At 47.4% G+C, this 13,219-nt stretch overlaps 1 protein-coding gene across 6 annotated transcripts in view; it reads left to right on the forward strand.

Annotated features, from left to right (window-relative positions):
• The first annotated feature begins 244 nt into the window (after positions 1-244).
• NUP54 (nucleoporin 54) overlaps positions 245-13,219 on the forward strand; it is a 66,700-nt gene continuing 53,725 nt past the window's right edge. For 3 of the 6 annotated variants that reach the window (XM_086890782.1, XM_086890784.1, XM_086890783.1), the window contains exons 1-12: positions 601-803; positions 4,567-4,650; positions 4,756-4,905; positions 5,548-5,777; positions 7,835-8,022; positions 8,476-8,672; positions 9,422-9,476; positions 10,016-10,109; positions 10,591-10,698; positions 11,054-11,173; positions 11,521-11,631; positions 11,978-12,175. In XM_086890782.1, coding sequence (XP_086746908.1) covers positions 752-803; positions 4,567-4,650; positions 4,756-4,905; positions 5,548-5,777; positions 7,835-8,022; positions 8,476-8,672; positions 9,422-9,476; positions 10,016-10,109; positions 10,591-10,698; positions 11,054-11,173; positions 11,521-11,631; positions 11,978-12,106 — 1,518 coding nt within the window. In that variant the 5' untranslated portion in view covers positions 601-751 and the 3' untranslated portion in view covers positions 12,107-12,175. Of the gene's footprint in view, positions 804-2,154; positions 2,481-4,566; positions 4,651-4,755; positions 4,906-5,547; positions 5,778-7,834; positions 8,023-8,475; positions 8,673-9,421; positions 9,477-10,015; positions 10,110-10,590; positions 10,699-11,053; positions 11,174-11,520; positions 11,632-11,977; positions 12,791-13,219 lie in introns of those variants that run through there. The other 3 variants (XM_086890785.1, XM_086890781.1, XM_086890780.1) reach the window with 3 other exon arrangements.

The raw sequence follows: 13,219 nt of genomic DNA on the forward strand, positions 1-13,219 counted from the left end.
TTCCATGCTAGAACTGTCGCCCTTTCTCCCTGTTCCCCTCAGATGTTTTCTGAGCAGCTTTCTGGGCACAGCCGTGGGAGAACGCTGTGGGGCCTGGCTTTGCTCTGCTTTCCTCAGCCAGCACCGTGGGACACTGAGGGGGCAGGTGCCACAGGAATGCGGCCAGAGAGGGACACGTCCCCGGGCTGCTGCTCCCTCATGGGAGGAAGCTCTTCCTCGTGGATGTGGGCTGTCTGTGGGAGCCGACGCTGGCAAGAAGCTGTGTTGTGTCCCTCGCTGGCCGCCCGCGGGGACGCCAGAGGGACGAGAGCACTGCGACCCCAGCTCTGGGGAATCCAGGGAATGGCCCCCGAGCGGCCGCTGGAAGAGGACACCCCCTGCTGGGGTGGGCGCCCAGCGACCTGGAGCTGAGACTGTTTTCCTTCGCGAGAGCCTTTAAAATCGCTGTTTAGCGCCAAGCAGGACGTTTTTCCCCGCCGACACTCGGGGAAGAGCAGTTTGGCTTTATTCTCCTTTATTGCCCTGCCTCTCTTGGGACGTGAAGCCTTCCCCGCCCCGCCCCCGTCGCAGCGGTACAGCCCGCCGGCGCGCGCCGATTACGTCACCGCGCGTCGCCGCCGCCACCCGGAAGCGCTTTGGCGGCGGCGGAAAAGCGGCGCGTGCGGCCGGTTTTGTTTGCGGCTGGACTCGCCGCCGGGGCTCGTACGCGCCTCCGGCGGGGGCCTCCGCTCGCCGTCCCGCGATCGGCCCCATGGCCTTCAACTTCAGCGCCACGGCAGGAGCCGGGGCCGCCAACCCGACCGGTGAGCGCGCGGGGGGGCGGGCCGGGGGGAACCGAGCAGCGGGCAGCGCGTGCACATTCCGCCCCCCGCGGCCTTCTCCTGGCCAATGAGAGTCGCGGCGGCCGGCAGCGCGTGCCCCCCGGCCAATGGGGATCGCGCCCCCTCACGGGCCCGCGCGTGCCCCCCGGGCAATGGGGATTGCGGCCCCCTCAGGGACCCGCGCGTGCCCCCCCGCCAATGAGAACCGCAGCGCGTGCCCCTCCGCCAATGGGGGTCGCGCTCCCTTTAGGGACCCGCGCGTGCCCCCCCGCCAATGAGAACGGCGGCGGCGGCCCGCGCGTGCCCTTCGGCCAATGGGAGCGGCGGTGGCCGGCAGCGCGTGCCCTCCGGCCAATGGGAGCCGCGGCCGCCTCAGAGGTGCCGTCCCGCGCCCCGCCCGGCCCCCGGCGGGCCCGGGAGATGCTCTTGAGGCGCTCGGGATGAGGTGGTACAGGTCCCTCGCATCTGTATTTTGCTTGCATTAAAGTCGTCTTTTGGACGAGATGCCCTTGGAAGTTCACTTTTGAGCAAGGTAAAAGACACGGGTTAACTTGTAAGGGAAGTCCTTTTCCCCTCTTCTTTTGTCACTGTCAGTCATGGTGAGGCGTAAGAGCTTTCCTTACCCTCATTTAGTAAAATGATTAATTGTTGGCTCCTAGCAAGTCCTTTGGACAGGACTCGTCTTTACTGTCGTTAACCTGAATTTTACTGTCTCTTCCGCTCTGGGACTTTGACACACACTTTTCTCTGGCCCCATCTAAAAGTAAAAAAATCATCTTGTGCTGCCTGTACACAAGTGGCAAGGTTTATCACACTCACAGACCAATACCAAAGGGAAGTCTGGGATCACACCTCAGGACTTCCCATTGTCTGTCCAGCATGAACCTGTTTCGACTGCATCCCAGGGGTGCTGCACGCATCAGTAAATCCACCAAGGCTGAGGTGGGAATATTTTGGTAATAGAACTTGGATAGGTCCACCCTGGAGTAGCTGAGGCTTGTGTGGTGCCTCCGCTGCTGGAGCTGAGTTTGGTGGTTATTCTCCTGTCATGTATCTGAGTGTATTATTTGTATGAAAATTATTTACTCTCGCCTTCCTGATAGCTTATGAATTAATTTTGCTATTATCTGTTACACTTAACACAGATGCAGCTGTATCGAGCAGTCTTAGGCTGTTAAAAATTACTCTTAATGTGAATATTGAATCACAGAGATGGTTTCATGTACGGCTTTGAAATAAGGTGGGGAAATGCTGCTGCTTCATGCGCAGTATAATTGAAAAATAACATCCTTACAGCAGCAGTGTGTGGTGCTTTTAACTGTCCTCCTTGTGTCCAATAAATAATGTTTAATGCCAGTTAATACCTTTTACTCTTGTTTCTAACTGTGCCTGTCTTACCTGTGGGGATGGAAAAATGCTTCAGCTTGTCTTTCCTGGGACCTGCCTTTCACTCAGAACTAATGTTGCCTTGCTCTTTTTCTGCTTCCCGCTCGTCAGGATTTGGTGGGCTTGAAACTGCAAACTCCACTGCCAGTGGGTTTAATTTTGGGGGTTTCGGATTAACTGCTAATCCCGCGGTGAATTTTAATATTGGGAATTTCGGTGTTTCCACTACCTCAACTCCACCATTCAATTTTGGTAACAGTCTGGCAAGCGCAGGTAGATAATGCATAAATTCATGTTCTGTGGTAAATGTTACCAGCAGGGGTCCAAGAATTACATCCCTCACTGGGAATCTGTGTCCACTACTAATCCTCATATCCGGTGATGACTGGCCATAAAAGCTCTGGAAATGGAACGGGTTGGAGAGCCATAGGCATGGAGGGGTTTTGCCTGTTAAATTCTCAAGGAATAGCTTTTGAGGAAAAGTATCCCTGTAGCCAAAAGTCTCTAAAATGTGAATGAATCCAGCTGATCCCGAGCAATCCCAGAGCCGGTCCCTACACCACATTTCCTGACATGAGATTCTTGGACTACTGCAGTCACGTTTTCATCTTCCCCCGTGTCTCCTCATTGGCCTTGCACTGGCTGTCATGAATGCACCACACCTCAGTAGTTTCTGTGGAGAAACAAATTGTATACGACTGGCACCAAGTCGGAGCCCAGCTGTGCCCTGTTCCCGAATGCCACCGTGCATCCCAAAACTGCCCTACATCCCAAAACTGCCCTACATCCCAAAACCGCCCTACATCCCAAAACCGCCCTACATCCCAAAACTGCCCTGCCCCAGCTCTCCGGAGGCTCCCGTGCTCCAGGGAGGCACGGGATGGGTGCACTGGGGGGTGGCTGAGGAAGCCCTTTGTGGTCCCGTGGAGATCCATCAGATCAGAGCGATCAGCTGATGTCATTTCACCTTAAATATTTCCCATTCCCTATAAAAACACTGGGCTGGATGGATTTCTAATGGTTTTGTTGGTGTGGAATTAGCCCAGGGTGTCCTGTTGCTGCTGCTCGTATAGGAATTCCATCCATCCCACAGTGTCATCGCTCTCTGTGTCACCTCCTCTCATCTGTTCTGTGCACTCCAGGGGTCTCATTAGGGTTTATTTGCTGTGAACACTCTTGGGCTGGATCTCTTTGGCTTCAATTGAGCTGCTCCAGAAGAGACCACAGATAGTCCGTTTGATATTTAATTTGATGCTTTGATGTTTAATTTGTACTCTCAGGTGCCTTTTCAAGAAAGGATGACTAAATTTGCCATGAGTACAAAGGTGCCTAAAAACAGTGTCATCTGCTGGTGCTCCTGCCAGGGTGTTCCACTCGCTGGCTGGACTGAAACATGGGTTTTATGGGGAGCAATTTCTTGTGCCCACTCACATTAAGATGTTTGCTAAATGGAAGTAAAATGCAATTGCATATCAGCTTTGATTTATACTTTTCATTTTGTTTGTGGACAGGACTGTGAGTGTAATAGATCTAAAGAACCGTATGTTGGCCTTTTTTTGCTATTGACATGTGAGTTAAGAGAGGCGGCATCTTTGTGACAAATCCTTTGTAGCAGAGTGTCTCTTCTCATTTGAACACGTGTAAGAGCAGCCTGAAACACAGACCTTGGTTTCTCAGGCAGGTCCACAGGCTGCACCTTGGGCCAGCGCTGTTGGCACCACTGGGGCTCAGGTGTTCACTTAGCTCCCCTCCTGTTGGCCAGTGACTGCTTTTCCTGAAAATCTGTGGAAGGCTGATTGCTTTTGCATCCATCTTCCTGTACTAGTAGTGGTTGAAACTCCAAATGAGATGTAACGGGGAGGATCATTGGGAAACAAGGCTTTAAAAAAAAAAGGAGCCTGCAGAATTTTATCTGTGTGCACCTGGCCTGAGGCTTTGATGTGTTTCCCAAGGTTGGGAGTGTTTGTAAATTTCACAAAACATCAGGCTGCTTGTTAAACACTTAGCAGTGACATTGGCCAGAAGTATTCCTGAGAACAATTCTAAGAAATAGTACTTTTAGTTGTGTCTGTTACTAGGGAAAGCACATCCCTCTGGTAAAGGAACAAGGTGTCAGCTGACCGCTGCCTTTTTGTTTGCTTTCTTGACACACCATACAAGTTCTGGCTTTGTGGTCCGTGTTTTCTCCCCCATTTCCTTGGACCATGACCTCGATCCCCATGCTCGGTGTGAACTACATGCTTGTGCCACGTGCCATCCGTCTGTCAGCACCTGTTCCCATAACACCCGCTCGGTTGTCACGTTGTGCCCGGCTCCGGGGGCCGTGTGCCACTGCCTGACCACAGTCTGTGTTTGGCAGGTGCCTTCGGAGGCTTTGGCACGACCACCACCACCGCGGCGCCGGCGTTCAGCTTCTCTGCTCCCACCAACACCGGCACCAGCGGTAAGGGACCGAAGGACCGACTGCCTTTAGAGCAAATCCAGGAGTGCTTTGGGTTACGTGGCTGCTGGGCTCTTTTTCTCAATCATCCTTTACTTGTTTCCCCAGGGCTCTTTGGTGCTACCCAGAACAAAGGCTTTGGATTTGGTACCAGTTTTGGCACAGGAACTGGAACGGGCTTGGGTAGTGGGTTGGGAACTGGGCTGGGCTTCGGAGGCTTTGGAACCCAGCAGCAGCAGCAGCAGCAGCAGCAGACCAGTGAGTATGGCCTTTGCATTTACCCATCCCTTAGCAGTGAAAGCGCAAGACTGCCACCTGCAGTTCCTCGGGTAGTGGGACAGAAGTGAATTGTAACAGGAGGCTGCTGCACTTAAACTCTTCAACTGGAGCACAAGCAAGTCCCTGAGCTTCACCCTTGAGCTTCCAGCAGTATTTACCCCTCTGGTCTAATGCTGGTAGAAATTGTAGTTAGAGAATTGATGTTGCAGTGACAGCATTAGAAGAAAGGGGAGGAAAAAGGCATTGAGGTGAATTTAAAGGGGAGTTGGATAATAAGCAGCTTCAGGCTTGGAGTCCACTGAATTTGTAACAGCCAGCCTGCCTCTCAGATTTAGATATTGAGGGTGCCAGGTGGTGACATGGACCAATACAGGTGTCTCTTAAAAAAAAAATAAAAAATTTCTTCTAATGTAGCATTCGGAAACTTCTGTTGTAGATGAGGAGCAGCTGCAAAAAGACACTTAAGAAACATGATCTGATTTTAATTCATTTATTCATTGGGTGTTTTTATATTGCTTCTCAGAATATGATAGGAAGTGATGCCAGTGATGGGCAGGTGCTAGGTGATAGCACGGTCATGGTTGGTCAAGCAGTTCCTTTGTTTCTCTTCATCCCACCCAGCGTTAGGCAGCGGGTTGTTCAACCAGCCTGCCCAGACACCCGCTCAGTCCAACCAGCTCATCAACACAGCCAGCGCCCTCTCGGCCCCGACACTGCTGGGAGATGAGAGGGACGCCATTCTGGCCAAATGGAACCAGCTGCAGGCCTTCTGGGGCACGGGCAAAGGGTACTTCAACAACAACATCGCGCCGGTGGAGTTCACGCAGGAAAACCCCTTCTGCCGGTTTAAGGTACGGCATTGTTCAGCTGCCCACAGAGGGCGCTCATGCCCTTACTCTGCCGAGTCTGAGCTCTCGGGTGTTAAAGCAGATGGTAGCACTGGTGAGAGCGTTCTGAAACAGTGTTTGTCCAGGTGTTCTGCACAGTTCTGAGGCATACTCATTAACAGGTTTGAAGATGCTGGAGGTCTGGGTGAAGGGAGGGGCTAGATAATGAGCCCAAGTGTGGATCACGAAGGTAACATTTTCATATGCTAGTGTTCAGGTTAGTGTGTGTGTGTGTGTGTGTGTGTGTGTGTGTACTTGGAACAGATCTATGGAAATTAGTTTGAATGTGTATCTGTGTGTGTTCAAATAAGCCAGAAACAATTAAAAATAACTTTCTTGTCTGAAAGAAACTGTGAACATTTGGAACAAGAACTTCAGAGTCTTTCTTCACTGCTTTGTGTAGATTAAAATAACCCTTTATGAACCTGGCCTGTGCCAGGTGTAACACCCACCAGCCTTCAGCCTTCTTGTGCTTTTATCCTTGCCAGTGTTCTTGCTGACCCCATTCCCTGTATGGAGTCGTCAGCAGTTCCAGATCTTGCTTCTCATGTCAACAGAGAATTTGTGGCTCTCCATCCTCCGCAAATCCCGCACCTGCTGACTGTCTTGCTAAGCCTCAGGCTTGTAAGGGGATTTGGGGCAGGCGTGGTGATACCCTCCTTCCCTGAGCTGATCCTTCGGAGTGCGAGCTTTGTGACCTGAATGTAGGTTAATACTTCATTAAGTCTCGTGTTGATTATGCACATTACGAGACTTCTGTAAAACTTGTGCAGCGACTGTGCCTGCCTAACAAACGTTTGGTTTTGTTGCATCACCTTTTTCAGTGTTACTCTGACCATTTTGTTGGTAATGCACTTGAAAGCTTATTTTCTTGTAAGTTGTTGTCTGAAATTGTTGTCACGGTTTCTGAGCTTGGGAAAAATTGCCCAGTGTAAGTTGTGTGATGCAAAACCGGTTATTTTAGAGTTCCATTTAGTAAAAAGAAGAGTTTTCAGGTTAGACAGTGCCAGACACTAGGTTTGCTCTTGTCCCTATGACAGGAGTGTTTCTAATGCCATGAAATCACGTGCCTTAAGTGAAATACTGACAAGTTCCATCTGTGCCACCAGTGGAAGATGCCTGCAAAGAATGGGGGGAAGGTGGCACAGGGATAGGAGCACGGTGTCATAAGCTAGTTCAGTTATTGCCACTGGAAACATCTGGCATCAGATAAGAAAGAAGCATTACATGAAGGGTTCCACAGGAATCCACTTGTACACAATTCCAGCTCTAGGGCACATGAGAAGCATGCAGCTCCAGACCAGGAAACACACGCTGCTAAGGTACCTGTTACAGACCACTGTTTGAAAGCACAGTGAAATAAAAACTATCTGTTCTAGTTTGAAAATATTGTGTTGCATAAAGAGATTGTGGAAGAGTTACATGTTTTAAACAGAAACTCTTCCTGTCATGTGCTTAAAATTCTTCCTTAGCTATCACTGTTGTGCTCCATGACAGGATGGCTGGTACTGCAAGGCTCACCATGGCAGGGGATTACCCTCTGCTGACAAAACCGGCCTCCTGGGCATGTCCTCAGCTCACTTCTCTCTTGAGCTGAGCTGAAAGGTGCAGGTCACCCACCCACCTGCAGTGTCAGGGCCTCACAAAGCCCCTGCTGTCCACCCTGTCACCAGTGCTTGTAATAAAGTCTGATCCCCTGGTTCCGTTTGCAATTTGTAAAAAGGGTCAGTTTGTAAAATGTTCCTGATTGCTGTCAGCTCTGCTGTGTTGGCAACTCCCCTGATAGGAAAAGCATACTTAGGAGCTTTATGTAAAAATCCAGACTCTTTCAAAAGCTGCTCTACTGATGGCTGTGTGAGAGAATGATTTAAAAGGGGACTGATTCTATGTTTCTGCAGCTCTGAATGCACTGTGAGTTAAATTTTGAACCAGTTGCTCTAAAAAATGGAGGGATTTAGCCCCTCTCCTTCATGCCACAAAGATATGCTTTTGTTAACTATTTTTCATTTGTTCCTTGGCAGGCTGTGGGTTACAGTTTAATGCCCAACAACAAAGATGAAGATGGCCTCGTGGTCTTGGTGTTTAACAGAAAAGAAGCAGATATTCGAAGCCAGCAGCAGCAGCTCGTAGAATCACTACACAAAATTTTGGGAGGAAACCAGACCCTTGCTGTCAATGTTGAAGGTGTTAGAACAATGCCAGATGACCAGTACGTGAACTCCCCACAGGGTTGCTCATTTCTATTGCATGTTAGAAAGGGTTGGTGCCGAAGTCTACTGTCTCCCTCTCCCCGTGATTTTACATCTGTTCATCCCGAGTTTGATTTGTATCTCTTATTCCTTCATATAGTTATTCTTACAGCATTAAGTCCAGTACCTTTCCAGAGATTTAAGGTTATTCTTCACGAGTAGCACCATAGAATATGGTTGTTAAAATTGGAGAGAGAGGAGAATGTAATGCTTACATTCTTTACATCTTTTCTCTCTTTCTCTCCCTTGCTGTGTTAAACCCTGCAGCTACTGGTACTTGGCATCTCACTTAGCTGAAGGAAGTTAAAAGTCAGCTGTGAGAAGTGATAGCTTGGATTTCAGGTGGTTCTGTATTGTGTTAGCTCCTGGTGCTGCCGGCCTTTTGCTGACGTTCCGCACTTTGCCTCGCTCAGGACAGAAGTGATCATTTACGTTGTGGAGCGCTCGCCCAACGGCACCTCGAGGAGAGTTCCCGCAACGACCCTCTACGCCCACTTTGAGCAAGCCAACATCAAATCATCCCTGCAGCAGCTGGGGGTCAGCCTGTCCATGGCCAGGACAGAGCTGTCCCCAGCACAAGTCAAGCAGCTCCTGCAGAACCCTCCTGCTGGTGCGTGGGCTGGGCCTTTTGGGCTCTCTGGGAAAAAACAGCTGTCAGCCTGCTGGAAAACACCTGTGAAAACAATAAGAAAAAGTTAAAAATCAGAATAATCATGTCCTGTACACACTTGGCTAGTTTTCAGATGGGTCTCTTAGCTTGCCTGTGTGGCCACAGACAGTGCACATATAGCTTGGCTTTAGAGTAGTTAAGGCCTGTTCGTGTAATTTGTTTAGATGACTTACCTTTGTGTCTGTAGCTTTTATATATGTCTATGTTTAGGATATGAAAGGTTATGAAATCTGGATTGGAAAAGGAACCAGGCCTACTCTTGCAGAAAAGTCAGAGCTAACTCCTACTGGGATTATTTTGCCAACAGATTTGGTACTTTGATCACTTAAATTACTGATCTTTTAAATATTTGTTTGTTTCACACAATAAGCAACTTGAAAGGACAGATGATCCAAGTGCAGCATATAGTGGGAGTGCCCAATGGGAGTGCCTATGGGTTATTCCTTTCCCCTGCTTTCAAACCTGCAGGAGTGCTTGACAGCCTCTGAGTCAGAATTTACTGCTGCTGCTCAGGATCAGGACTTTTAAAAAACTACCTTAGTTTAATTTACCTTAATTTGTGTAACAGGCATTTGGGTTAGCATAGTTCATAGGGTTTGTGTATTTCACAGCATTTTTTCCTGGTTAGCAGCTGTAACATCTTTCTATTCAGATATCCATGCTAAAAATCCCTTTTTTTTTTTTTTTAGGTGTTGATCCTATTATATGGGAACAAGCCAAAGTTGATAATCCAGATCCTGATAAGTAAGTTCGGTACTCTGTCCAAGTATTGAAGTATTGCAACAAGGCTTGGAAAGGGGAGAAAGAGATAATTATTGCATAGTACCCTTCAGATAACTTGCACCAAAGTTACTCAGGTACAACTTGGTCAAGTGCTGATCCCCTTGAAAGCAGTGAGGATTACTGGAAGTGCCTGTCTTAATCCCTTTACCCATTAGGTGCTTAGGAGCTGTCAGGATAAAGAGTCTTACTCGGTTTCCTTGGAGGTGTGTGTCCTCCATTACATAGATTAGTTATTGTGACTTATTTTTTGCAACCCTTACGGTTTTTTCTCTTTATGGCTGAAGGTGATGCCCTCCGGTGGTTACAGATAAATAGGGCTGGCTTCTTTATGAAAAAGGAACAGAGGACTCTAGAGCTTAGCAAAAAAAGCTATGGTTATGTACTAATTTATAAAAGACCAGCATAAACTGTAACTTCATAGTGACAGACTTCATAATTATTAGTCCTTACCGTGTGTCCAGTATAAAAACATGTTGTAAGAAGTATTTGTGTTCTCACAGGCTTATTCCCGTGCCAATGGTGGGTTTCAAGGAACTGCTGAGAAGATTGAAGGTCCAGGATCAAATGACCAAACAGCATCAAACTCGATTAGATGTAAGGTTGACCTTACCATCTTGATCATGACTTGTTGTTGACAAAGGACACACCATGAAATGCACCTCCCCCTGTGTGTTCAAAACTGCAACAGGAACCATGTTCTTCATATATTCCTTAAATAGACCTTTTGCCCAAAAACTGAGCAGTGTGGTTTAGCTTTTGTCTGTTTCAGGTTCAAGCTTACTGTTTTGTTATAGACTAATTCACACCAGCTCCATTAAGTTGTATTGGCATGGACTTCTAAATTTGGGCAACCAATTTTCCAATGCCTTCTGAAAATCCCGGTTGCGTATGAAAGTAAACACAAACCAGAACAGTAGAGGTAGAAGAAAGCAGTAGAGGTAAAAGCATCTGAGTCAAGGACACCAAGTTGCTGGGCAGTGTAGTGTCACAAAACTCCAAGTTTTAAATCAAGCCTAACGTGTTCTGTTTTCAAAAACCTTCTCTGACATCCAGTTGACTCCCATCTCCTCTGCAGATAATATCAGAAGATATCAGTGAGCTGCAGAAAAACCAAACGACAACTATGGCAAAAATTGCACAGTACAAAAGGAAATTGATGGCGCTTTCGCACAGAACATTGCAGGTAACAGGGGTAATCTCAGTAACTCCTTTGACACAGTCTAGTGCCACAAGCAGTCTCACAGGGAGTGAGAACCTGTTCTGTCTTGTGCAGGCCAATGCTGAAAATTATTCTGATGTCAGCTAGCAGGTGTTAAGTACCAGGCAGAGCTGTCAGGGAAAGCTTCAGGTCTGCAGTACTTGGGAACCTTCTCTCGCACTTACCACAGGGATGTCCTGAGGTCTTAGGGCAGTAGCCTAAAGAAACAACAAATCCAGTGAGCAGCAGGCAGAAGGAAGGGCAAAGAGATGTAAATGGGCTGGTGGAGAGAAGGATGGGCCAAGTGTTCTCTAATGAACGTCAAAGGTTTCTTTTGTAGGTGCTAATAAAGCAGGAGATCCAAAGGAAAAGCGGTTACGCCATTCAAGCAGATGAGGAGCAGCTTCGTGTGCAGTTGGATACAATTCAGTGTGAACTTAATGCACCCACGCAGTTCAAGGTGAGAGACTGACAGAGTTTGGCTCTCAACTCTGGGGGTTCCTCACTAAAATCATGCCCGTTTTCCAGATCATGTGTGTATATTGGTTGTGGAAGGCTTTCAGTCTGGCAGTGTGAGTAGGTTGCAGCATCATACTCTTTACTGAATAGCCAAGAGGTATTTCAGCAGTTTTGAGTTCTTGGGAATCAAATTGGAGTCGCTTACCCTTTTGCATGTCACCCAGAACATCTAAAAATCGAGTGAGCAGCAATGCTTCCAGCCCTAGAGACTCAAGGGGTGGTAGATGCTGCAGCTCTGCCAGCTGTAAATGAGTTGTGTTTGATTTAAGGCTGCTTCTCTCTTGCCAGGGCAGACTGAATGAGCTCATGTCCCAGATCAGGATGCAGAACCACTTTGGAACAGTGCGGGCAGAAGAGCGCTATTACATAGATGCAGACCTCTTAAGGGAAATCAAGCAAGTAAGTGTCACTGGGTAGAATCCTGGCCTGCTCTTTGAACTTGATCATTTAAGCCAGACGCTGGATCTAGAGTGTCACCTTCTTGCCTTGCTTGATGAAGTCACCCTTTTAATTGGTCTCAGCACCAGGGCACCAAGCTATTGTACAAAACCACTCTGTGGAGATAGGCTGTTAGTACAGAAAACGTTGTTACTCTTTCCTCAAAGAAATAATGCCAGGCTTAGCAATGTGCCAGTGCCACCAGTCCTGACATTTTTGAGAAATATTATAAATATTTCTCACTATTGAGAAGTATTAAGTCACTGAAGCTGAACAGTACTCACACTGGTTTCTGAACTATCTGCAGCACCTGAAGCAGCAGCAAGAAGGGCTGGGTCACCTAATCAGCATCATCAAGGATGACTTAGAGGACATCAAGCTAATAGAACACGGGCTGAACGAGAGCATTCCCATCCGAGGGGGAGTCTTCAGTTGACTGGTGGAGGTTTACACAGAACACGGTAGTCGAGTTCATGGCTCACCTTCCAAGGCTAAAACTGTTGAGGTAAAATAAAACACGCATCTTGTAGGAGCAAAAAGGTATTTTGTCTGTTACTTTTAAAATTAGCAAAGCCTCTTCCAAGCTTTTCAAATTGACCTTTGGAAGGTTTATATTTTATAAAGCTGTATATGCTTTACCAAAAAAAGGAAAACTGAATCTGTTCAGATACCATTTACTATAAAACTATATGTACTATTGTACATTTTTCCTTTTTTTCTTTTCTACAACAGCATTGTCCTAAAAATGCAGTGCTGAGGGGATTGTTTCACTAATGATTCGGTTTGTGGAAAGCTTAGCCCGCTTCCGTGTTTCTGTCACAACAATCAAGTAGCACCATTGTGTAAACAGCTAATTTAAATCTTGACAGAGATGTTTGTTGCTGTAACTACGTTGTTCTCTGCAATACCAGTCGATTACTGGGGCAAGCTGCAGAAAGTTCACGTTTCCAGTTTCTGTCCTTCCTTTGGAGTGTAAGGATCTGAAGGTTATGTTTTGATCACTTAACATATGTGAATTATACAAAGTTTTGCTGCCCATCTAAGTAACAGAATGTCTGGATGTTGTCTTTTGCCTTTTTTTAAATTGCCCAAGGGTAATAAATTCAATCTGACTTTGTAATAAGTGGTGTGTGGTGTTGGCTGTCGGTGACATCAGCAAAGCAGTGACCCTGCTCACAACTCCAGGTAAGAGAACTTCACTCTGCTCCAGGCACTGCAGGTAACAGGCTGTCACACCCAGTGCCACAGCCCTTGGCAGCCTCAGTTCCCCAACCAAAATGGAAATTAGATCTCACCTGGTAGCAAGCGCTGCAAAGCAGCTACCTCCACTCCATGCCGTGGAGAGAGACCTGCTTTTCTCCTCACTACAAAAGGCAGCAAAAAAACCTGAAACAAATAACCAGTGTTCCCTGCAGTACGAGTTTGTACAGCAGAAACAAACATGGAAGAGGCAAAATAATTCTTTCCTTTAGCTATCAAAATTAATTCCATTCATTCAATTTGAAGGATAGAAAAATAGAAATATAGCTGCAATGTACTGGGACCTGTA

Source organism: Cyanistes caeruleus, chromosome 5 (assembly GCF_971803275.1).
Source record: "Cyanistes caeruleus chromosome 5, bCyaCae1.hap1.1, whole genome shotgun sequence".
In the NCBI taxonomy this organism is placed as follows: domain Eukaryota; kingdom Metazoa; phylum Chordata; class Aves; order Passeriformes; family Paridae; genus Cyanistes; species Cyanistes caeruleus.